This window comes from Ammospiza nelsoni, chromosome Z (assembly GCF_027579445.1).
Source record: "Ammospiza nelsoni isolate bAmmNel1 chromosome Z, bAmmNel1.pri, whole genome shotgun sequence".
Taxonomy (NCBI): Eukaryota; Metazoa; Chordata; class Aves; order Passeriformes; family Passerellidae; genus Ammospiza; species Ammospiza nelsoni.
This window is the reverse complement of record NC_080669.1, coordinates 76,909,876-76,937,156: the sequence shown is the minus strand read 5'-3', so window position 1 is coordinate 76,937,156 and position 27,281 is coordinate 76,909,876. Positions and strand designations below refer to the sequence as shown.

Here is a 27,281-nt window from a genome sequence, read left to right as displayed (position 1 = left end):
CTACTAAAATACATAAAAAAAGGAATCGTACTTTCAAATTTAATTTTGTTTTTTAATTCTTTCAATTATCATGAAGAACACAGCTGTCAAAACAGTAATGCTTTTTACTATTATGAAATACTAACACAAACTTACTAGATCATTTTTCTTTCTCTGGCAAGAGTAAGCTGTGGTTCTCATACAAACAGTAAGAATGAGGAGAGTGTGCACTAATCTTTCTCCTAGTATATTTTTTCCCTAATATTTTCTCCCCAAGGACATCTGCTCAGATTCTAGTGATCTGAAATTTAGGGGTTTTCTGAAATGGCTGTATTTCTGTATCTTGTGCTTAGTAGCTCTCAATGGACTTTTCTTCGAATGGTTATGATTTTTAGTTGGCTTAGTAGCTTTTTTGAAGCCATTTACTTTTTCTTCTCTGTGACATAGCTTGTATAATTATGTTAATTCTGAAAAAATATTTCTGTTTCTTCACTTGAAACCATGATCTTTGCTTGGATCGTTTGGTGACCCTAATCCACAGTGACAGTAATTCACATATTGATAGATACAATGAGTAATAATTATATAATCAACCTCTGAGGGCATCTAAGATATGACAAGCATCTCTTAAATGTTCATTTTGCTGGATGTTGCTTTTGTTCTCCAATCCAGTTATAATCTGTTCTAGTTCTTCTGTAAATTTTTTGAGAGGAGTGGCTGGGACTGCGTGCAGTTTTTGAGATGCAGATTTTTCAAGGGTGGACAATGATGAATTGAAATTTGTTCTGTAATTGTTTTCCTAATGTTTACCAGTTTTTCCTGTTAACTGCAATGAGCTCACATATGTTGGGTTTCCTCTGGCCATGGCCTTTATTTACATTTCATAACAGTCAGTGAGTCAAACATCACTTTTGCAACACTAGGCAGTTAGCTTAGATTTTTAGGAGCCCAAACAATTATGAATGACAAAATTTTCTTACTCAGTGATCATTCAGTATCATCATTATTTTATGAGAATATCCAAACCAAATACTGGAATATTCTGCTGGAATTTCACATTCCTTTAGAGACTGACTACTTTTTCCCAAAGAAATCACAGGATAAAAGTATATGTTGGTACAATGTCTGTAATCAGCAGTAAACCAAAAGAAATACATAGTGAAAAAAAATCAATAATATGGTTTCATGAAATAATGTTTTTGTGTATTTTCTAATGCTACAGATAGATTAATTGCCAAGAAATAAATCAATTAATTTTAATGTTTTTAACAATTCACAGGAGATGATTGATTTTTTAGTACCTTACTGGGAAGTGGTAGAAAATACATATATGAATACAATCAAAACTGTACTTAGATGTCTAAGGGATGAACAGTACACTATAATTCATTACACAGCAGATATTAGGTAAGTAGGAATAGTATCTTATTACATTAATATTAGCATTTTGTATTTTTCATGGGCCATTCTGTAACCCAAAAGTTATTTTTACCGTAATTTACAGAAAAAAATTTCAAGATTATTTGAAACGTCCACATCTTAAGCAGGAGTTTGTATCTCTGTGGCAAGCAGATTTTAATTCAATATCTAATGAGCTGCAAGATGATGAGGAAACAAAAGCTGAACTACACCAAAGGGTTACTGTAAGTAAATGACAGAAATTACAATATACCCTAGACTATTATTTCCTTGTATACAAGCTTGATATAACATCAACTTGATGAATCATATTATTAACTTCTTTCTTCCTCTTTACAGTTCTTCTTAAACTATGTCTTTTCCTCTTGTGCATAATCTGTCCTTTAAAATTATTCCTTGGTTCTTTGCCTCTAATTTTCTTACATCTTGCTGTGGTATTGTGGTATACTGTAAAATAAATATTTCTCTGCTCTCTTTTTTTTTAACATTTTGTGGTTTTTAGAGATTTTACAAGTTGAACATTTCTATCTCAATCCAAAAAAACTTGGCAGTGTTTTATTTTTTCTGTAAATTATGTATGATAGTCTCTGCTTTCTAAAACTGATTCATACCAAGTACATAGAATTTCTTGGGATGTTTTGATTCAGGTATATCTTTTCTAGATCATGTCCTGAGAGTTCTTTTTCACAAAAATCAGTAACTAAATGTCCTAACAAATTCAGAGCCAGATTTAGTATCAGGCAAAAGTAGAGCTATCTTTGAATTCATCAAATTCCATTCCAGAACAGACATGATTTTTAGTTGAGCACAATCAGATATGTTCCCCAAAAAGGAGAAAAGAAATACTGACAACATATTTGAGGAATAATGGATTAATTCATCTGAGATGGAAAAAGCATTGGACCTCCTTTTCCGTAGAAATATTCTGAGAGAATGGAGTAGAAGACTGAAAAATCATCATCCATATTCCTAATTTCTACTGAATGGCATTATAAAAAGACTGGAATCACTCTGTGCTATATTTTAAAAGGATAAAATTAAAATCTTTGGCCTTTTGTTCATAACAGAAATCCATGTTTGACATTATCCAGCTCAAGGTATGTGAAGAGGAGGTTTTACTTCTGTATGACGCAGTGAAACTCAGATACTGTGATAAGCCTAAGCACTTAGATTGAATATATGATTTTCAGATTTTTTTAAAATAACCCATTCACCTATAGTGAATCCCAAACCACTGGGTGATTGTGAGGATGATCTTCCTATATGCTGTTAAAGCCATGCTCATTGTATCTCCCTGAATGTATGAATTCTGTCAGCTATCCTTCCTTGCTGTTAGAAAGAAAGAGGAAATTAAATAGTGACAATCTTCATAATGTTTTTCTTCAAACTCACAGACTCCTCAACACTATCATCTTATCTGGACTCTACCTAATACACTGGCAAATGCCAGCTGTAATATCTGAAAAATAAATTTCTCTGGTATCAACCAGGAAATGTAAAACCCACCCCATTTTGTGATGCATGTAAAATTCCTTAAAGGCCCAAAGCCCAGAGGGCAGCCAAGACTTTGGCCTGATGTTGTGCTTAACCCCAGCCTGCACTCAAGCCTCACACGGCCATTGACCCACCACCAGTGGGATGGGGGAGAGAATTGTGAAAGTGAGAAAGCTCCTCCGGGGCTGAGGTAAAGACAATTCAACAGGCAAAGCAAAAGCTGTGCACAGAAGCAAAGCAAACAAGGAATTCATCCGCCACTCCCGAAGGGCAGGCAGGTGTTTGGCCATCCCCAGCAAAGCCAGGTCCAATCACACACAGTGGTGACTTGGGAAACAAACACAGCCACCCCCAGTGTGCCCTCTGCTTCCTTCTTCTCCCTCTGCTTTATATACTGAGCATGGTGCCATATGGTGTGGCATGTCCCTTTGGTCATTTGGGGACAGTTCTGCTGTCTGTGTCCCTTCCCAGCTCCCTGGTACCCACAGCCCCCTTGCTGGTGGGTTGGGGTGAGGAGCAGAAAAGGCCTTGGCTCTGTGCAGGTGCTGCTGAGCAGTAACAAAATCATCCCTGTGCTATCAGCACTGCTTCCAGCACGAGTCCAAATCATAACCCATAGTCACTGCTCTGAAGAAATTAACTCCTCTCCAGCCAGAACCAGCTCACATCCAAAATATCCAAACACAGAATTACCATGGATAGAACACACTTCAGCAGCACCTATCTGTCTTCCAGAAATTTCTCCAAATTCTTTCATTGGACTGCTATCATTGAATGTGATCAGTTGCTTGCTATCACTACTTCTCTTGTTCCAAATAGGAGAGGACTGAGCTAATGCATCCTTTCTTCGTTTTTTCACCACTTCACTACAAGAAAAGGAGAGAAAAGCTGCTTCATTGTGAAAAGAGAGAGAAAAAGAAGATATTCATAAAACATGCTTTTAGCTTCTGCCAGAGGAATATAACTCACTGTACTCCTCTGCAGTTTTCTCCACTGCTTACAGTAAATCAAAACTGTGACTTAAACAATATGAGGACAAAGAGTAAAATCCTTCATGTTACATGTTTTAGACACATACTGGAAAAAGTTATACATCAGTTGTACAAAACATTAGTGTGGTTTTTTGCGTGGTATTGCATTTATATGAAATTTTTTTGTGGTAAAGGGGCTGCAGAGGTGGCTTCTGTAAGAAAGCATGGCAGCTGTGAGACAGGAGTGAGAAAATGTGAGAAACAGCTCTATGGTCACAAAGAACAGTGAAGAAGAAGGAAGAGGAGGTGCTCCAGGCACCAGGGCAGAGATTCCCCTGTGGCCTGGGGAGAAGGCTGTGCTGATGCAGGTTGTTCCACAGAAGCCCATGGAGGGACCTCGGGGAAGCAGATCTCCACCCTGCAGTCCATGCAGTCCACCCAGGCTGTATCAGGTGGGCATGCTGTGAAGGAGCAGCAGCCTGGGGAGAGCTCAGCCAGAGCAGGTTCCTGGCAGGAGCTGTGGCTGATGGAATACTCACATTGGAGAAGTACAGTCCTAAAGAGCTGCACACACAGAAGGGATCCACACTGGAGTGGTTGTTGAAGAACTGAAGCCCTTGGGAAGGCTTGCATCAGAAAATTTGATGGAGGACTATTTTCCATGGGAGGAAGCTCACCCTGGAGCAGGGAAAGAGTGTGAGGGAAAGGAGTGGCAGATAAAAATATATCGTGAACTCACCCTAATTATTCATTCCCCATTTTCCCAGTGCCATTTAAGAAGGAGAAAAGTCAGGAGTGAAATTAAGCCTGGAAAGAAGAATGGATGGAGGAAATGTGTTTTTCAGTTTGTTTTATTTCCCATCATTCTGTTTTGTTATTAATTGGCATTAAATTAATTGCCCCAAATCAAGTCTGTTTTGCATATGATGGTAATAGGGGAGTGATCTCCTCATCATTACCTTGATGCATGAATTTTTCAATAATATTTTCTCCCCCTTTCCTGTGAGGAAGAGTGATAGAGCAGTTTGGTGGACAGCTGGCACCCAGCCAGGGGCAACTCACCGCTGCCAATAGACATATCATACACTTAAATATTTTTCATCCAGCAGCACATTCTTATGTGCATATTCTGCAGTGTGAACAGCCATGAATATCTGATTGCCTGCATCTTGACTACATTCTAGCCATCATTGATATGTTAGATAGCCCAGGGAGTTCCTTGTGGCTTTTGTACCACAGAAAACAAGTGGATTTATCTGAAGTCTTCAGAAGGGGAAGAGATACAGAATCTGACATAATAAGTTGTAACCAAGACCTGGTGAATATGGAATCACTTCACCAGAAGCCTATGCTCCTCTCCTTTTCGTCTGCCCTAGATCAGGTAGTGTAGAAATGCCTGGAGCTGGAGACATCTCATCTTGTCCTACCTTGGCACTGTATTTAACAGCACCCTTCTCCCATAACCTCTTACACATAATGAGCTGTCACACGAAATCCACGCAAAGATGGCAATAGGGAACAAACGAGTTGCATAATGTTTTATGCTTAGTAGGCCCTCAGTGCTGTCAGTGAGCCCCATAGTGCTATTTGACATAGTCACTAGCTGAAGAGCCCTTAATTAAATGAACATCAGAGAAAACTGGTATGGAAAAGACTCAAGTTTGAAAATCACTTGAAATCTGCCACAATTTTCTCATTATTTTTCATATTGCCCATCCCTTGAGAGTACTATTCTTAGCATATTAATTAGCAAACCATTCAAGTGCAAAGTTGTTTGTGCAGTTGGCAGCTTAGCTATTCATAGTGTCATATTTGTCTAGCTTAGGTAGATTATCTCTGCCTGAGGAAAGCAAGGCTGCCTGCATGCTGAACTCATAACTTTGTGTTCTTCTCTCTGGCACCCTTGTAAAGAAATTTTCTGTCAGCCCTCTGTAGGCATGTGACCTGACCAGACGTTGATATTTATAACAATAAAGGAAAAGCCCAGATAGAAAGTTGCCCTATACCCAGGCAATAAAAATAAAATTTTAAAAAATGTTTTCTTTCATAATGAATTACCATATTTGATTTTCTGTTTTAGGACCTAAGAGATCTTCTCTGGGATATCTGTAACACCAGAAGGGAAGAGGCAGAGCTGGAACGTATTGGTATCATGAATGAAGGGTGGCTACCAGATCGTAGGGGGATTGCAATGAACCATTTCTTTACAATTATGCAGGTATGGACTGCTACACTTAGCCTGAGAGAAATTTCATATGGTTGGCTCCAAATATGTGAAAGATTAAAAATTACTTAAGCAAATATTAATGTGTTTTCTGAATTTATAGACAAAGTTAAGAGACAAAAAAGAGATAATATTCCATACATTTAACTTTGGAATACAGGAAAGATTAAGAAAAATACTATTGTTGTTCAACCCCCAAAACTTTCAATCTCTCTTATATACTGCTACTTTTCGGATTTTTTGAGCTCCAATGAATAATCTTGAGTTTTGTGACATAAATGTTACAGCTCTTTATCCTTCTGTGATCATATTGACATTTCCTTTTAATTTATGAATTACATCATTCACAGCTTGCTGTTACAGTATTTCCCATGTCTCAATTTTATTTCACTGATGTGGTTTGAGAATTTATCTGCTGACCAACAAAAAGAATCCCTAAAGAATCAAGTTACATTTTGAGATAGAGATGTCATTTGCTGCTGTTTTTCAAATATGACTGAACTTTGAGATATGTAACTTCAAAGTTTTCAAGAGTCCATTCACTCCTGCAGTAAAGTAAGATTTCCTTGTTACTGCTGTTCTAGGTGTGTAAAATTAGTTTAGAACTGGATTGGAGTATTCCTGACTAGACTGGCCAGACAGGCTTTTTTGCAAACTGAAGTGACCATTCTGTGAAAGTTTTGGCAAATTTAAAGACAATGAGAACAGTGTTTTAAACACCTGCCTTGTGATGCTAATTCAGCTGAGAAAATCAGGCCTAAGCAGTTTAGGGTGGGGTTTCAGCCCTTTAATTCTCTCTGCTATTTTTATATATTTAATAAAAAAGGGATCTGCTCTCTTATCTCATGTGAGTGTTGTGGTAATTCAAGAAAAGTTTGTGAAATTGTCAGTGCTATAGTAAGGAAATTGTTAACTTTGTTTTCAAAGAGTTTACATAATGCCCTAAATAAAGACTTTGGGCCACTGACAAAGAGAGGTCAAAACAGCAAATAACTGCTGATGGTCTGAACCTCATTGGTCATGTAACTAGGATATTTATAGTCCTGAATATTAAAAAAAAATCCATCTTGAACTATATGCATAAAGGAGACAAAGTTATATTCTCCTAGTTATATCTTTGCAATCCTAGTTCTAACAGAATTTCGTGGGCATGTATGATGGAGTTCAGCAGAGATTCACTATGAATCTTTGTGGACATGCACAATAACTGTTTAAAATGACTAACACATATTAGCCCTATATAAGCTTTTGTTTTCGTAAAGAAAAAAATTAATAGAAAACATTACTTCATGCTTTACTTAGTATATATTCCCCCAAATAAATGAATTATTAATCCTAAAACTACAGGACTAAATATATATATATAAAAGAAAAATATAACTTTATGTAATAACTGTTCATTTTAGAAGCAGCCAAAAATAGGCTTCTTTGTCATTGAGCTCTCCATTTGTGGGGTGTTCTGTTAGAGGTTACATATATTCCCCAGGTGGCTCTGTAACTGTGTAAACACATAGATTTGTATAAATGCCGTTTATCAGATTTCATTCCTTTCTATGCACACAGTTATACTAGAAGATATTTCCTCCTTAACTTATGGATAAGTGCTGGTTTACACCACAAAGGTTTTATCCTTTGTTTTGTGAATGTGGTTTTGTACATTTTCCCATGAATATTTAGTACTGTTTTGTCAGTTAGAAACTAACACCATACTGAATCAATAAATCAAAACATGACAGGTGTTAAATGTTTCTTGAATCTTACTTGATTTCTTCTGAGATGATTCACACAAAAAGATCACGACACTTAGGTGTTCAAAGTCTGTTGATTACTTAGGTACAGAAAAACTGTATGACTTTAAAAATTTTCTCCATCATATAACCCTTTTTATTTTATGCTTTTAAGACTTTATTTCTTCTGAACAAGAAGATCCATGTAATTTGTTAGCACTAGTGTACTTGCTACTGGGAAATATATATATATTCATCATAATATATTGTAATTAAACTGAATGCGTTTAACATTTTTTAATGTAAATAGCTTTTCCTATTTTAACAATTAAGATTCTTATTGCTGCCTAGAAATGACAGTGTGAATATATTATAGATGTAAGTAGAAGTATGCATGCAGTATATTATAAATTTTAAAACAAATATGACTGTGTTTCTTGCTCTCCTCAAATTCTTAAGATTTAGAATTGCTTCTATTAACATGTGATAACAAAAATTTGTTCTGTGGTATGTTGAATTGCAATTTCTTTGTCCTTTCTTCTTCAGGCTGAACTGGATCGTTTCCAAGATACAAAGAGACTTCTTCATGACTATTATAGGGCAATGGAAGGAAAAATCCCAACAGAAGACACTCAAGATTTTACTAGAATCCCATTGTTAGATATTATTAATGGAGAGCAGAAGGAAGATCAAGTTGAACCAAGAAGGTAGAAATGCAGCATAAAATGGAACAAATAGAGCACATAAAATGAACAAATAGAATGCACTGATAGATTTTTGGAGTATATGGAATTAGATATATGTATATTTCAAAGGATGGAGAAATAAGAAATTTTTAACCAGGGATTATAGTCAAATGATGAATCTCAAATAACTTTAGAGGTTACATTTATCCCTCATTTTTTACTTATTTACCTGTATCATATTCACCAATGCATTGCTGAATCGCAAAACATTTTAAAAGCTGCCTCGGGGAGAAATCTACTATTATAGAAATGTTTCCTTCTTTCCTTTATATTGCTGATAGTTTACAGCACAATCCTCATGTGTGTAAAGCATTGTTGTGGAACATTAGTTGATTTAAAATTTGTGCCAATAAATAAGATTAAATGTTATCAATTTTACGTAAATGTAAATCAAATTAACTGTTATGTAATAAAAGATGTAAGTCAAAGCAACCTATAAAGATGTACCAAACTGAATGCCATATTAAAAGATGAGGGATTCCACCTGATACTTTCACAATATAGAAAATGCCAACAGTAATAACACCTGATTTTTAACTTAATTAGAGTGAATTAAGAAATTATCTGAATAATGTGTCTGATTGTGGAATTCATCAGCAGATCACACAGTCATTTGATGTAATTTTATCCATCTGTTATCATGTTTTAGGTCTTACACTTAAACTGGACATTTTTCTGGCCATATACACAGCTCATCACTTTTAGTCATAAGGAAAGTTCCTCCCTTTTTTTGCTATTGCAAATTTGAAAATAACGTTTCCATTCTTTCAGCATATTCTCTAACGTAGATATTTAAACTTTTCATAAAGCAGTATCTAAATTATTCCTTATATTTTATTTTTGAGGATTCCTCTAGTTTCTTTGAAAACACCTACACCAAGTAATACAGAGTCAGAAAAGAGTGGAACTAAGAAGAAGAGTCTTAAGGATAATAGATCTGAAAATGAAGTGCCCACTTGCAGGGATGATAAAACTCTTGTCATTGATGCATGGCAAGCAGCAGTAACAGCAGTATCAGATATGGTATGGAATGTTTTATTTACTTAAAGATTTCTGGATTGTACAGTCAAAGCCCCCCCATTCAGTAGGCAGTCTAAACACATCATCTTTGCACTGTTTATCTCAGTTTCATATGTCTTGCTCCACCATTGATATTTCCATTTAATATGTTTGTAGTTCTATGAGGAAAATGTTGGAGTGTGTGTTTTCAGGACCTCCATGTTTATAACGGAGCCTTTCATTCCATTACTGAGAAATATTTGAAATGTTGCCTCTATGTATCTTCTTCCATCGTAAACTCTTCTCTTATCCCGCAATAGAAGTGTGAGAAGATGGATTAAGTTTAATCCTGTGATGCAGTGTTTGCTCAAACCTTTCATATGTTCAGACCCTATGGTTACATTCTTTTTTCTATATAGCTTAAAGTAAATTAGGTAAGATTTTCAAATGGTTGGTTTCTAGGTTAGATTCTCTTTGATCATTTAAAAGAAATTAATTTCTGCCCCTTTATCATGCCCCTTTATCTAGCAAGCTCTAGGCTTGCTTTGTGTACTGTTGATTCTTGCTTTTCTAACGTTTTCCTCAAGCACAGACAGTGGCTGCAAGAATTAAACTCAGTATGGCTCTGTCTTGTGTTTTTGCTGCAGAATTTTATTTTTGATAAATAATCAAAATTTATTCAAGTAGTTAAAATATCTCCTTTGTTTTTTTAATGTGTCTGCTTCTCATCAAGTTCTTTCAGCAAGCATAGGTTATTTAAAACAGTAGTTGCACAGAGCTGATACTATGCACTGTACTATGTGTGACTGTGGTGTCAAGGTAACAGCTGAAATAGAGTTTAGAGAAATGGAGGAAGAAAATGAACGTCAGCTAAAACAGAAATCTTCAAAATCTTCAAAAGTGGCTGGGAGAGATACCAAAGCTGCCAAAACTGCATCTTCCAAATCACCTCCTAAAAAAAAAGGTATTTAAAATGCAGGCTTTGTTTTAGCAGTGCTTGAAATAATTGAAATGTAAATATGTGAATAATACAGAAATTAATAACCCAACATATTTAATTTAGATATAATTTCTCTTTTAAAATGTGACGTCAGTATAAAAAGCTGATAGTGATAAATGAGGGGAAAGGCATTTGAATGGCAATTGCATTTGTTTAAACATGTGTAGTTTTTATATGTAAAAGTAAATATTCTAAATGGGAAGTAAATATTATTTTTTCTTCATGTTCTGCATTGGAATGGAACAGTTAAAGCTAGTTTATCAAGTAAAATAAGTTATGCCTATTTGACTGCTGAAGTCCTAAAAAAGAGCAGATTCCTATTGAGGTAGGTTTTGCACATAGGCCTGGCAAGAATCTATCCCACCAGGTGAAAACACAAAATTTATTTCCAAGAGAGCAAAAGCAGGCAGTGTGCTGGAAGAAGTTGTGGCATTCAAGGCTGTTTATACATTTTCTGACAACTATTTCTTTGTGCAGATAGTAGTTTATGTAATCTTCACCTTTTGGCTGTAATATATCATAATTTCATTAGGAAGCAATGCCTGTAGCCTAAACTTTTGTATCTTCTGTTAAGATATTCTATATAACAAGAGAGAAGTTCAGGCCCTGTGGGTATAGGGTAGCCTGAAATTTGTATACTCCAAATTAGAAAGCCGTAACTGCAGAGTTATTGTGCATAACACAGTTGACTTTTTTCTTTGGCAGAAGTTTCTTTTGCACTGTGCTCAGTTCTCTCTCTCTCTGGTTATTTCTGCCCATACAGAGTGAGCAGAAGCTTAGCCTTGCAAATACTTAGCCAGTTGTGAGCCCCAGGGAGCCTTAGGCATAGTTTAGCATCTCAGTTTAGCCAAGAGAGTAGCAGATTCTCTCACTTCTAGAGAAGTTTTGTGATAAATCTCAGCAGCTGTTGCATGCTGGTTTGAAGTTTATGAATTGCTTATTGGAACCAAATTTTTGTTGAGACCTGGTACAAGATTATCTGAAATCAGAAAACCAGAACTGCAGCCAGAAAGCTGTGTCTTCTTCCTAGTAGACGATGAGGTATGAACTGATGGATTTGTGACTGAAGTATTGACTTTGATTTAATTTCAAATACAGTGTTACTGCAGTGTTCCTGTAACACGAGAGCTCTCAAGGACGGAGCTGTGGGCTGGTAACAGAGTGATACATCTTACCACATGTAGTTTTATCACTTCTAGAACTGACCATTTGTTTTGTGTTGACCTTATGTATCATGCAGATATCATTATGTTTTTTCTGTAACATCTCCATCTGCTCTTCTTCTAGGACATAGCAATTAAAATATTTTAATTTTGTTGAGTAATAGAAATTCTGTGTGGCTACAGAATTTCGTGCAATCTCTAAAAACATGATAAAATACCTTTATCTGTTCATAGATAAGTAAGTCAAAACAAGGTGGAAGTGCAGGTTTGAAGGGGCATGAAATAACAGATCTCCTTTTTCTTTCTGGTTTGTTTTTTTTTTTTTTATTTTAATAGCATAATTCTTTTCACTTCTTTGATGGTAACTACTACCATAACATATTTACTATAGTTTGTTAAATTTGAATTTATTCCAGAAGAAACAAGTATTATTCAAAAGACATTTATTTGTGTTCTGGTTGCAAAAAATAGGTAAATACTAGGATAAAACAGGACATTCTGACCATCTAGGATCAAATGAGAGGCACACTTATTCAGTCATGATTTTCCACTCAGAAATACATTTTAGGATGTTATTTAACAAACTTTAGTACAGTTGTATATGCTGGGGTATTTATATGCAGTGTTAACCTTAGCATGACTTGCAGACGTAAATTACATTTGGCAGCTGAGTATCCACCTTTGCATTCTCATAAATGGTCACATCAAGTAAGGTGGAAAATGTAATTTTTTACAATACACAATTTTTTCATGATACAAGCAAGCAAATCTAAAGACTGAGAGGTCTGTTTTCCTGCAGGAGCAAAAGCCACTCCAGCTCCTATAGACCCAGAAGAATTAAGGAAAGAAGAACTGGCAGTTAAAATAAAGCAAGAATATTTCAGTGCCTTGAAACAGGAGGGTATGTTACTATTTGGTTACTTATATTAGTTCAGACCCTATGGTTGATTGGATGATTGTTATTCCTAATTTGACTATGTGATTGTTATTCCTAATTTGACTAGTATGCTAGTCAAAACTAACCAGAGACAGTAGGCAAAATGGATGGATAAGAAAGAAAAAGAATGAGAGTCAGTCATGTCTGGAGAAATAAGGAAATACTTTTAGTGTGGTAATCATCAGTCATTCTGTGGTAAATATACTAAAGGGAGTAATATTATTTTCATTCCTTTTGTCTTCTGTATAATTTAATCTAATTTAATTGTCATGACTAAGCAAATATTCATCCTGAGAGTAAAGATTTTGCATAAGTTGTTACTCATACTTCAGTATTCAATTGAATTGGATTCAGTATTTGAAATGTTTTGTTCTGGGAAAGAATGTTTTGCCATTTGCATATTTTGATTTTTTTTTCTCTGATTCCCTCTTCTTCAAGCAATATGGGATTCAAGCAGCAGGACATAGATTTTGTTTGTTCTTCCAAACTGCTTTATGAACAGACTCTTCGAAAACTTACATATTGCTCAGGCATTCTGTCTCTTTTTCTGTCTTACCCAATAACTTTCAAACAAAATGATTCATTTCAGCCAAAAGGAGATGTTTGAAGAAAGAAGTCCCAAATTGAAAATGGTTTGAGAATTTTTTTTAAAGATAGGTTTAGACTAGAAGAAAGACTGTTTTGTCATTAAAGGGAAGACAGAACCCAGCTTTTATTGTTTCTATTTGGCAACTGTTGGCAAGCTCATCATCACATGGTACCTCTTTGGTGGGCTACCTATTGCGTAGTATTTTATTATGAAAAATAGAGGACAAACAGCAGTTACTGAGCAAACCACAAACTCATAAGGTTTCTTTAGATCCAGTTGGACCAAATGATTGTACATCTACATCTTTGATCATGGTTTAATACAAAAGCAGTTCAAGAATAAAATTGCCAAATGAGATGAATAGTAATACGTTGAAGATCATGCATGAACATGAATTTTAGTAATTCATTAACATGTATTTTTTTTCTCTTGACATTGCTTCATTTTCATCCTATATTTAATAAAAAACCTCAAGAACCTAAGGCTGGCTGAGCATGCTGAACTCTTTCCTATTTGCACAGGCACATAGCTGGTATTTGAGAATTATAGTTTTGCTTGCAGCTTTGTTATCCAGTTACCTTTCGGGAACTTGTGGTTTTCATTTATGCAGATACCTAGAGTCTAGCAAAAGCACTAGTTGTGTATAGTTGCTAAGTTTTTAACATTGATTTAATATTTAATTTCTCTGTTGCAACAATGTACCTTGCCTTTTATTCTGTTAGTGGTAAGAGAGCAGTTTTATCAGTCGTCTATGCAGTACCTATCTCTGAAAATACAGGGAGACAAAAATTGTCATGCACTTACCTCTGTAACATACTGATAGCAGTTGCTCAAAGAACATGTACAGAAGCCACAATTACATCAGGCCTTAACAGTACTACAGAAAAGTGACTAGCCAGGCAGCAAGTATCCTCTAAGGTACTTTTAGCTAAAACAGTTAAATATGCTGAACTTTAGGTGCTTAGATGGAGAACATTCCTCACATTTTATAAATATTATTCATTATGATTTTACCATTTAAACAGAGGCAGCCACAAAATCTCGGCTAGAACTTGTAAAAGAAAAAGCTTTAGCATTTCTTGAGGATCTAAAGTTTAAAGCAGAAGAGGCTTATAAAGATATGGAAAAGTGGCTTGGATCCACCTTCTTGGAGGAAAGATCAAGGTAACATGTATAAATTTTAAGCAGGATTTTTTGGGGGTCTTTTTTTTAACCTAGATTAAGGTAGTAAATAGAGAAGTAATTTAGAAAAAATGTAGAAAATAATAATTTCATGTAGTGGTATCTTAGAAACCTGACTGCTACTAACTCATTTCTTGGCTGATTAAAAGGTTCTGCTTGTAGCTGTAAAGGTAATTATCATGGTATGCTATTTTTCTTGACTACAGGTTTAGCAGATTGCTGAGCAGACAATCAGTTATTCCATTCATTAGAAAGCTCTGTATCATTTCAGTAGCTTCTTTCCTGTTTTTTACACACACTGGAAAGCTCCATCTTTTGTTCTTATCACCACGTATTACATTTCTCAAAATTATTTCAAGGACCATTAAAAAAAGTTCTTCACAGTTTTTTTCTGTCCTAGTAAATAAAATGTACTTGGGATCACTATAGCACTTTAGACTATCTGACATAGAATGACCAATGTCTGTATTATTAAATGGCTTTTCCTCTCTAAAGGAAAGGAGTGGCTTTGCCTTTTAAAAAGTATTTCTGGCCTCTACTAACTTTTGAATATAGCTGGGACAGTGCTGCTTGATCCATGTCAGGGCATGACCAAGAAGAGAGGCATAAATGTAAGATGTGAAGGCTTTAACAGGCAATAGCTCAGAGGCAAAGCTGCTTCCTTCCAGCCAGTTTTATTTGCTCTCCTGATGTGCTAACAAAGACACAGTATTTAAGGAATATCATATCCTTTGACCTGACACTCCAAGCCAAATCTGCAAAGACATCAGCTGATGTCTGTCCCTGTATAAATTGTACTCATTGCACTTGAAGGAGGAGATTGTGCCTCTCCAGTATGCCAGCCTAGGAAGTGCTTTCGTATTTTTCCACCAGGTCTCTTCTGTGTCTTAGATCTGACTTTGTATAAATTTCTGGCTGCAGTCAAAGGATTTCTTGCAGCCACAGGAAGAGTAGACTTCATAATGATTTTGGTAGTTACAGAATCCACACAGAGGGTTTGAAATTCTTACTTTAGGAAAACTTTAAAATCATAAGCATATTAAAATTCAAAGCCATGTTGTTAACACTGTGTATTATACTCATGAGTGTCTTCATTTATGTTTTCAGTGTTGAAAGACTGGTAGAGGTTGCACGACATCATATTGAGAGTGCTAGCAAAATCTTATATGAAATGACTTTAGAAGGAACAGATTTCTTCATCAATGGTGATGTAAAAATGGTTCCTGACCCTATTCCTGACCCTGATCCTCCACCAGAATTTCAACGCATAGAAACCTCTGAAAGCAGTACTCTAACTATTTCACAGCTTACTACACTTCATACACAGTTTCTGCAGCTGGCACCTAAAGGTAAGAAATTTTTTCCTTTTAACTCCCAAAGGACTGTTGATTATCTACTTAAAATCTAGAGTAATTGGGAGCTTAGTCAGTTGTCTGTATTGCTAAACATAACATTAGTTATCTATATTGTTAAAGATTGTACTACAGTTAAAGATCCTGCTGCATAAAAAAGCAAAGTCATAGTGAGGGGATATTGAAAATGTGAAATAACAGACCAGTTGAAAGCTTTTAATGGCTTTCCTAGGGGTTTTTATTGTCAAGACTACATGTTTAGTATTCCTCTAACAGGTGTCTCAGCAATAGGTTTTCAGTACAGTGTATATCATGCTTGCTTTACTTAAATATGCAAGTTTTATTTTTTTTTACTAATTGAGAGCTCAGTGAACTCAGGCTATATTATTTTAAAACACAATTTTTAAATTATCAGTATTTTCATAGAACTATTATATAGAGTCTATTATAAATATTAACCATTATGTTCTTCAAATCAATGTGTGCCTGTTGTCTGGGTGGTTTGCAAGCATTAGCTCAGACATGGAATTTTTTTTTTAGCATGCATTTTTAAACATGCATTTTTTGTATGTCTACCCCCTAATTATGGGAGCTTAAGTCTTAGGAAGCCTAAAAAACTTGCAATAATTTTTGGGACTGTATAAATGTTACAAAGTTACTCAGGTAAGGCAGTTTTAAACTGAGATGGGAAGTAGTTACATGTGTATTTGCAGAGTGTTTTATTATCAGTGTTCCATATTAAAATTATAATGTTAGTATTATTGCCACTAAGACTGTGAAATACAATGTGTAAACAAGTGCTTACAATTCAAGATCTAACTCTTCCAGTGTAATAAGGCCACAAAGGCACAATGAAGTCGAGTTTAATTCTTTATTGGGAAATTCTTTTCATGTATATTTATAGAGCAATTCCAATTTCTGCTCTCTTTTTTGCATATAAAACCACTTTAGGGAGAAAGATCTTTACAGTTTTCCTGTAGAGAGAGGCATATTCATCTTACCTCTAGTGTAGGAATGTGTGTGTAAGCATTTCAAAATCTCCTGTAGAGACCTCTTCTGCAGATAGTAATGCATATATAATACAACATGAAACTAAAAATCTGTTTGTAATCATTTACAGTGCTATAGAAGTGAAACACAGATACCAGTTTAATTGGCATTTTCACTTAAAAGGTTTTTTTTTTGTTTTAGATCATTCATGATTAAGATACTTAAAAAAAATTGTCTATTGCAAACTTTAATATTCTTGACATATTTAGGACAGAGCAACTATTTTCTTTGTAAATTTATAATAATTAGCAAAAAACCAATTGAAGTCTTTATCATTCTACAGTATTTCCCTTTTGATTGTATTATATTCCCTAAAATCACCCAACATTACTTGTGTGACTATCTGAAAAAGGGAATTTTTTGCCTTAGCAGTCAAGAGGCTGTCAAAGAATGCTGTTGCTTGTTCTCTGAGGCAATGGGAAAGAATTATTGTTCAAAATAAGGTCCCATACCTGATGTAATTATCTTCTTCTGGTGACTATTACCTTTTTTGGATAGCTGAATTAGGATGGAAGGCACAAGCTATGCAAGTCATCTTTAAAATACTTCCTCCCATCTCTTATTTTAAGACTGCATAAATCACATCCTAGGTTTCCTAAGGTGATCACTTCACTTCATTATGGACTCCTTTCTTTCCTAAAACATCAGGAAAATTTTTCATAGGCTTCTGTCTCCCCTTTTTCAATAGAATGTTCAAGAGAAAATACACATCTCAGTAGTTAGTCCCTCACTGAACGAAAGGGGGAAAAACACTAAAGCACCCTGCACGGCAGCAGTGAAATTGTTGAACAGCACCTCTAAAGGAGATACCAAAAAGTAACAAACAAGCCCCTGCCTTGGAGAACCTCCAAACAGATCTAGATTTGCTGCCAAACATCATATTTTTTCTTATTCTTACCTACCCCAGCATATCTCTCAGCATTCATAGTGGAAATTCACATAAAAAAGCACACAGAGCACAGGCTATTTGACAAGTCTAAATAGAATAAACCTACCAATCTCCTTGTACTAGAATAAGTAGTAGTGAACAATAAATTTCCTGAAGTTGTTCTGAAAATTGGAATTTTTAGGCTTTTCTAAAGCATCATGGAGATTACATGAAGCATATTTTTACTTAGAAATGCAAACAAAGAGCAACAAAGGAGGGGGGATTATATTAGAAGAAATTACCATGTAAACAGGTTTGTCACAAGATATTTGGTACCTGTCAAAAGGAAATGTTTTCAAAATATATTTAACAAATTGCCAAAATTAAAACTAAAAGTGGGAGTGCCAGTATACTTAAAAAATGTTTGATATTCATGGAAGAATTCTTATGAAACAGTTTTGTGTTTCCTAGGAATCTAAAATTTTAAAGAACTACCGATTCTTCACAGACAACTTTGTGCTGTCCTGCACACTTGGCTCTCCATGGAAGCAAATTATTCTCCATTCTAAGCACCAACGGACATAAAAACAGCCTGTGCTGGACCTTCCTACCTACTGACAGCCGTTCATTTGAGAAAAAAGTTTATTTCTTGTTTTATTATTATCCCAAGTACTGTTGTCCAAAGTCAATATGAATCTGCACTAATTAGTTTCACTAACTCTTTGATGAAGTTTTTAACAGTGCTCTAATATATTACCTTCAGAGTGCTTTCTCATAGGAACAGCTGTGACGACTCTTAAATGGAGCTAATAACATTCAATTTTTCTATTTTCTCTCTTACAGTCTTTTTGAATGCATGCTTTTCTTATCAAAAAAATTAAAATATTCATTAGATCTCATCCCCTTTGATTCCCTTGAGCACTATGATCTTCTATAACCACATCTCTTGTCATTTTATTAGCACACATATGGAATGTCTCAGTTTTCTTCTAAAGCTGTTTCAGAGAATGCAATTTGGGTATGGTTTTGCAATACAAACAGATCAAAGTAGATTCTATGCCAGATTTGTTCTCTATCTTATGACTGAATCACACAAGAGCATTTTAATTTTTTTTCTTTTTCATAGGCATGATCCTTATGAACCTTCAGTATAATTATGGAAGTGATTCTATAATTAGATAGAACAGACACCAGTCTGGTTTAAAAAAATTCTATATCCAATAACCAAAAATGTTTAAAATGCTTTTTTATAAAACTATCAAATAGTCTGCTAAGATGTAAGCATAAGAGACAACCAATGGCCATATTGCATTGCTGTGTGTTTTCAAATTGTGAACTTGTGAATTGAGTTTTACTGTATTGGTAGATTTGGAGCAGACAGTTATAATAAAGTGTGCAGTAGCTCAGCTGAAATGTTACCTTTTCAATGTAATTTTTTTTTGAGTCAGGATTATAGGATGACCTTGGATAATATCTACAGATTATGCTTTCTTTCCCCAAGCACTATTGTTGTAGAAACAATTGAAGAATAGTAATTGCCTGACTTTGATGCAAATAGAGACTGAAGTCCATATGAGAGCATAGGAATAGTTTCGTCATCTCTAACTTACATCTTTTAAAGACTATTTACCTTCAATGTGTTTTTTGAGACTTGAAAATATGAAAGTTTTAAGTTTGTGAACAGAGGAAGTATCTCTTTTTAGGTGAAAACTTAGTAATTCTACCACTAGTTTAATTTATATGTTATGTCTCTTACTAAGTCATGTATGGTATTTAATTTCAGAAATTTGTGGAACATATTTAACATGTTTGTATATGTTTCTGTGCATTTGAATATATAATATATATATGTATATATATATAATTTGAAGATTTCAGTCAGCACGGCAGAGGATCTCTCACCCCTCACTACATCTCTGCAGCAACTAAAATAGCTTAATTCTCAGTGCTTCTAAGTTTAAAATCCCAATTCTTGCCAGTTAGCAAAGACTGGACATATAGCAGCACCAGTAATAATTAGTGAGTATGAAAATTGTGCAAATATTTACAAGTGAAATTGACTGTAGGGAGTGATGAGTCTGTCAACTTGGATGAAAAGTATCATGTTTTTGAGACTCCTATCTTTTTCACATAAGGGTAGAAGTATCCCATATTACTATCTTTTAGAGTCTTTAAGTTAAAAGAATATAATTCAGCCTTCAGGGTTTATTTCACTCATTCACTCTACAGAGTCTGGTGTATAATTTGCAAGGGATTATTATCCAAATCTTTAGTCAGGAACTGCTATGGAAACATTTTTCTCATTGAAAATAGCAGGGAATATTAATCTGTTCAAATGTTTTGATAAAATTTGATGATGAGGGAATAAATGGTAACATAATTTTCATCTCTAGTATAAGTTTACAATCTCTTAATACTTTGTTACCTGTGTAAGTGTATAATCTGAATGTTTAATAGAGACTTACTACTTCATTACTTTATGGAAATATTTTTATACAGTGCCTATAGAAAATACTCTGCTGACTGGGGTATCATTAAGAAATAGTCTCTTTTGTATATCTGCCTTAATAACTGAGGGATAGTGATTGCTCTTTAAATGTCACAGGTTCCATTTAAAATGTCACAGTCCTGGTTCACAGGGTCTAGTGTAAACTTAAGCTGTTGCCATTTATCATGCTCCTTTTTAAATGTTTTGAGGTTTTTTTCTGTTTTCAGTTTCACTAGTGGTCATAATATCTTCACTAAATAATTTTTTTGCCTTTTTTTGAAGTTCTGCACTCTTTATTGAAACATATGAAAGCTTGCCAGTCACTGTGTGTATCAGGGAATGATACTGCCTTTTAAGAATATTTTAATGAAAAATAATTCTACCTAATGTAGCTTTTCCAACATTGGTTTTCTTCTTGATTTCGTTTGATAACAAACTTAATGTGAAGAACTTGCTTCATAAATTGCTTCATATGTAGTACAGGCTGGCTTCCTTTTGTATCCTCCTTTCTATGGCATCACTGCAACAGATCCCACCTTTTTCTATATTCCCAGTTTCTCCATGTCAATTTAAAAAAAAATGTTGGAAACACTGAAGGCCAATCTTACAGGGAATATTATCCCTGATAGTGGATCACAGGTCTACTCTGATCCCTATTTCCCTAATCAACAGCACATTTCCACAGGTTTCCTTATGCCTAAAAAGAAGCAGAAGGCACTCTAGAGGTGTTAAAATGTTTTTGTTCCTTATACCCTTTTTACTTCTCAAGTTGCAGGTCCATTTTTCCAACCCTCCACCTCTTTTTCACCTTACCTTGTGATTTTGTGTCTGCCTAAGTTTTTTAATCTTTACTGTGTGTTAGGAATATTTCTCTTCTTCTTTGCAGTTCTGTTTATGGCACCTGGGCACATGTCAGAAAAACCTCCTGGGACAGTTCATTTTGCTGTCCATGTGGACCACAGCTGCTACCTCAGATTTTAGGTTCTTTACAAGAATCATTCACATTGGAAATGTATTTAAACTGCATGTTTCTTACTTCTCATATTAATATTATGGTCTTTCAGGATGCTTAGAGTAAAATGGAAAAAACTGTCACTTTTTTCAACAATGGGAACTATCCATTCCCACAAATCATATAGTATATATATATATATATATATATAAAAATTTCCTCCTTCTTTTAAAGTAGAAAAGAGTGGCATACAAAAACTCTTTTTCTCAAGACCTTTTAAAGCACTAGAAATAGCATTTCTCTCTGTGATTAGTTTTATGTACTCATTAATTTTGGTTCTTGACGTACACAGCGCAGTAAGGAGAGAGAGTCAGATTTTAGGTCATCTGTAGGGTGTTACTTTTGTTATTTCCCAGTGAACAAATAGATTTCCCACTTTATTGCTTCCATCCTGCATGCATTTTCTCTTGCTTATTTATTGCTTTCTTTGCGAAGACCTATAATTATGGCAATGGTACACTAAAAGAATAACTAAATTGCTGGCCAAAAGTAGGAGATAATGGGATCTAGAAATATAATTTTTAAAATGTCAGCCTATGGGATTTGCTCCTACAAAACACAAGATTGACTATCTTCAGAACAACTGGGGAAAAGTTCAGAACAATCTCAGAGCATTAAGAACGCATATACAGTTCTGAAATATCATTTGCAGGCATACACATTTTAAGAAGATCATGTCAGCTACTACATTAAGCATCTTAGGCATTCTGTGTCAGATTTTTGATTATGTATTTACAGACTTGCTCCAAGTTAACATTTCTGCTAGTGCCAGGTATGAATGGACATTATAATAAGTTTATAGTAAGTGACTTCAGCAGTATTTTCTGGAGATGTTTTGCCTAAAGGACCATTCTGAATTCCTCTTCATAACTTTGCTCTTCCCTGTTTCAAAAATAGCATTGATGCTGCGGCACTTCATGGGTTGCGTACTCTGACAAACTTCTAATAGTCAAAATCAAAACTGACCATTTCTTACAAGAATCCTTGGTAGCGTTCAATTGATTTAAGAGTAGATCTGCTTTCCTTGTTCTCTTTCATGGCTGTTCATTTCAAGTCACATTCTAGTTCCAAATTAACAAGATAAAAATGGACTAAAAAATAAAAGATACAGCTGATATTTTATCAAATAAAAATTATTTTATATTTAGTTGTTTCTTTTTAAATTATAGCCATAAAAGCACTGAAGCAATTTAAAAGCAAGACTAATTCTTCTAGCAACAGAGAAGTTGGTGACAGAGGGAAAGAGAAGAAAGATTTGGAACGTCAGAAAACAAAGAGGAATCATCAGTTTCCAAAAATATGGCTAACAAAATACTCCTGGTTAAAATATGATGAAGAAAGAGGAATAATGTTTTGTGTACCATGTCGTAAACATAATGTGGATTTGGGGGAGAATATCCACAATTTTTGTTCTGGCACTGATGACTTCAAACTTGAATTTATAAACACACACCAGAGTAGTGAAGCTCATGCTTGGGCTACCTGCATGGAAGCTGCCAGTTCTGCTTCACCAGATACAGCTTCTGCTGAGCAGATGTTGAAGAGCATGAACTCCATAACATTGGGTAGAGTAGAAAATATTTTTAGAAGATATCATGCTATTGCTAAATCTGGCTCTCCCTATACAGACCCTGATGGAATGGACAAACCACATAAACTTTAACATGACCTTTCTCAGGCATGTCCTTCTGAAGACTTCCCTACAGAGGCAGAACAGATCCATCTTCCCATTCCTGATTATTAATTGCATGAATTAGTCGTCCCATAACAAGTACTCTTACAGACAGGAAGTGATTAGTACGCTTCACAGCTTGAACTACTTTTTATTTCCCTGTAAGAATATTTTTAAGGGTTGCCATAAGATTACTGTATCTTGATTTTTTTAGTCTAGGAGCTGAGAATGAGTATGGTTTAGAGAATATTTACTTTCATAATTCTACATATTCTAAATGCGCCTTTCTACTTTGTAATTTCAAAAGGTAAAGCATACCAACAGAATATATTTTTGCCATCAAGGAAATAGCAATGATTTATATCAGAAAATAGCTAAAATGAAATCATTAAAGACCCTTCTTGGTTCCTCCAACAGCAAATGAAGATTTACTAGAGGTAATATGGGAGAAATTAATATGAGGCCGCTCACCTTTGAATCAATCATGAGCTAAATCAAGATAACTCTACTTTCAATTTAAAATGTATGTAGTAATACCAATACCCCACACCCTACTGTACCCTCAGCTCTGCTCTGTACTCTATGCTATGCTGTGCTATATCACACAAATGCACACATATATGTATGTACAGTCTCTTTGGTGTTTTGCATAGATGTTCATGCTTCTTCTGGGTATAAATAATGTGTCAGAAATTGAGTAGGTTTTGAAGGAATGCCTCATTAAAGCATATTGGTCCGCTCCAGTAGAGTTAATCTGTGTCAGAAATAGAAATCAGTACTGTGCATTGTATAAAATATCTGAACTTGTGATTTTGCAGTCAAAAAAAAATGTTTAGATGTACTTTGCCTAATAAGCAACAGGGTATATATTTCATGGATTACCTTATTAAATATGTGGCTTGTTATATATTAGAATTGTGGATTCAAGAATTTTCTTTTAAATCGCATAATACCAAGAGGGTTCTTTTCCCTCAAAGTTTTCAAATGGAGATTTCTAACTATGTTGAGATTAGAAAAAGTTTGAAAATGTGTTCTAAGGATGTCCAACAGGTGAAAACAAAAAAAAGAAAGAAAGAAAAACCAAAAAATGGTGGTTCTGTATCTGTAACATTAAACTCATCTCCACGATGCAGGGCAGGGGCATGTTTTCTCATACTCTTCATCCATGAAACTAGTGGAATTCCTTCAACCTCACATCTCAGGAGTTATATTCTAAGCCTGTGATTATTTGTGCTGCTTTCTTTTGGGCAGTCTTTAGTTTACATCTATCCTTCTTGATCTAGAATTTCTGAAGTTGTATTATAGCAGAGGCCTTAACATCTGGGAAAAAAAAAGGATTATTTCCAATTACTTCCCATGTACTTTCTCATATTATTGTAGTCTGCTATAATTCTTAGAGACTTTTCTGTAGAAATTTTACTTTAGCAGTAAGATTCCCTTTGGGACATTCATTCAGTTCATTATGTCAGCCCAGTGGGGCACTTGACATTTATCTTTATTAGATAGTGTCCTTTTATTCTGGAGTTTATCTCAAATTTTTAAAGTTCACTTTGAATTCTAATCTTGCTCTCCAATGTGCTAGCAGTCTGCTGCTGAATTGTTTTATGTACATTGCAATAAATGCGTCAATTTGTGCAGTCCATTTCCAGAAAGTACTTTGATCTGTTTCTGGTGAAACCTACTGACCCTGATCATCTCTCCAGGTTTTCAAAATCTACATGAATACTGATTCTTTTTACAAGATGCCTGCTGCTCCTTCTAATTAAAAATGTTTAATTTTCTATTCAGTCTCCTACATTATTCAACTGAAACTTATTAGGTTTGGTTTCTTTTATTTTGTACTTATAAAAGGATTTTGTAAAGAGCATACCTGTTTTGAAATGAGTCTTTCTAAGTGGAAAAAGCCAGTTCTGGGAATTGTCTTCCTTTTTCCTTCCTAGGGGACATTATTTTCTTTCACTGCTTGCAGTGTACCATTTGCAGACACCAGTATTCTTTTCTGGGTACCATCTGTGTTGCTGCCCACTCTCAGCATCTCTCCATTATTATGGAGCACTGATAGCCCTTGAGATTAAATGATGAATCACCTATTGTCTGGTATTGTAATCAGATACTCAAAACCAGTTCTGTTCTCTGTAATATATACCCAAATCCACTAAGTCTAAACAAAGATCCTAAAAACACAGTGATGAACATATTTCATCCCTCATGTTTATGTGGGATTTCCTTCTGAGACTCCCTCCTTTCTCCTACATATATCAGTAGGAGGAATTAAGTTGGTCCATTTGGAACTACTATAACTTAGGAATTATCCCTCATCAGATGTTTCAGGAGGAGGTAGTAAAGTAAAAGAAATAGCCCTACAGCACATCAGGAATTCTATAGTTAATATAAACAATTACATAGTTTATGTAAATTGTGATTTAGATTGCAATCCTTTAATCCCATCTCAGACATTAGTTTTGATGCAAGTTCTTGAAATTCTATGTCCCTCAGATACTTTCAGCGTATGTTTCTGAAGTCATGTAGCTGCAAAAAAGTGATATTAGGATATTAGTATCCTTTTAGAATTCTGTGAAGAAAATAAAAATTAAATTTCTTTTCAGGAAGTCAGAAAATCATAAGACATACAGGAACTACATCTTTTATTTTCATGTAGGGAGATCATGGTGGGAATTGAACAGTTTAAAACATAAGATAGTGTGACAGAAAGCCAGTGATCAAATGGAAAGGGAAATGTTTTGCAAAAATTATTCACTGGGCTCTTTATGATAAAGCACTGGTAGTGCAAAGAAGATGTAAAAATTTTCCCTGATGTTTTTTGTTGTTCACTGGCTTCTTCATGCACCATAGCCTGTTTTCCTTGTGAATCACTAAAATGTTACCTGGCTTATGGAATCTTAGAGGAAGTGTCCCAGTAATGATGGTCCAGTGATGCAGGCTTCATTGTGCTATATGAAAATAATCTGATTCCTGAGGATTGAATTTTTCATGAAAAAAACAAATTTCTGTTTACCCTAAATTGATTATATAAGCAATCCAAGGTGCTTCAGGAAACAGCACATGATATGCTGTTCTTCTAAAAACATCTTTATAGAAGATGTTCTTTCTCAATGCACATAACTCAAAAGCTTTCAAGACATCAGAACACTGTTACCAGTCTGACTATTTTTTCCCCAGCTTTTGCTTTCATGCTGAAATTTGGGGGAGGATATGAAGGCTTCAAGTCCAGGGGTTTCTCCCTTCCTTCTTTCTGTCCCAACAGACCCAAATCTATTTTTGTCTTCTCTCCAAGTTTATATACATGTAGGATTTCTCTGCTGTATTAAGATGTGCTGAGGGCATTAATCCTAGTTTTCCTGATTGGAGATAAACAGGTCTACAGAGGTGCAGACTATTCATTCAAATTGGCAACTTGATTTTGAATAATGACACAATGAAATTAATACTCAAGCAGGTTATTTATATTCCTATCACATATCTTTTTCATAAAATTTAATTACGCTTCACTGTTTCACTTCAAACAAAGTGTCTTAGCCATAGAATGTGCACAGCTTTGCCTTTTCAAATGGACAAGAAGTTTGACTGGAAAAAGGAAAAAAATAATTAAGTCTTCCCAGCATTTCACTGATTGTGTTTGCTTTTAAAGGTAATCTGAAAAGTCCTGTTTTGATGCCATGGAATTGATCACAACCTGACCAAATAGGCTTTGTCTCTCAAAATTTAAATAGCTTCAAACTTATTTTACATTTTTTGTTGTTACTGCAGAGGTTTTGCAGTGAACTCTCAGTGACCCAGCAAAGTCAGTTTCTGAAATAAGAGATTCATTTCTGTTTTTAATTTTTTTTTTACATTATTTTGTGCTTTGATTCCATGAAGCACAAAATTTGAATTTTCTGTTTGCTCATGAGCAAATCTATTCCTGCTTTAAAAAATCTACTCCTGCTGCACTTAACTGATTTTTTTCTTAGGATTGCTTTAAAAATAAAATTAACAGAGCTATTTCTAACTCCCACATGTGAATTCGGAGAAGATTTTCAAACAGTTGAATTTTGTTTCAGAATTCAACAGACAACAGTCCATGTTTTCTACCCTATCCTCTAGTTTACGTTTGCTTTAGAGAGGGAGGATGGATTTATGATTGATTAAAATAAAGCAAAGTGGAAGAAAATGTTGGTAGGTATTCAGTACACATAACTCTGAGAGATTGGTGTCTGTGAATGCTCATTAACTGTCAGTGCAGACCATACGAGGATAGATTAGTGATCTTAATGCAGATCAGGACATGTACCAGAAGAATTGCAGTGCAGTGAAATATTATAAGTTTTGCTATTAGATGGGTCACATATGATTAATTTTAAATAAGGAGATTTTGTGTTTGGTTTGAAAAATATTAGCATTATCAATAG

At 34.8% G+C, this 27,281-nt stretch overlaps 1 protein-coding gene across 1 annotated transcript in view; it reads left to right on the top strand.

The window, feature by feature from the left end:
• SPEF2 (sperm flagellar 2) overlaps positions 1 to 27,281 on the top strand; it is a 126,987-nt gene that overhangs the window by 33,522 nt on the left and 66,184 nt on the right. The window contains exons 19-27 of the mRNA XM_059492247.1: positions 1,259 to 1,386; positions 1,484 to 1,622; positions 5,944 to 6,081; positions 8,361 to 8,521; positions 9,406 to 9,583; positions 10,379 to 10,523; positions 12,522 to 12,623; positions 14,274 to 14,412; positions 15,538 to 15,779. Coding sequence (XP_059348230.1) covers positions 1,259 to 1,386; positions 1,484 to 1,622; positions 5,944 to 6,081; positions 8,361 to 8,521; positions 9,406 to 9,583; positions 10,379 to 10,523; positions 12,522 to 12,623; positions 14,274 to 14,412; positions 15,538 to 15,779 — 1,372 coding nt within the window. The remainder of the gene's footprint in view (positions 1 to 1,258; positions 1,387 to 1,483; positions 1,623 to 5,943; positions 6,082 to 8,360; positions 8,522 to 9,405; positions 9,584 to 10,378; positions 10,524 to 12,521; positions 12,624 to 14,273; positions 14,413 to 15,537; positions 15,780 to 27,281) is intronic.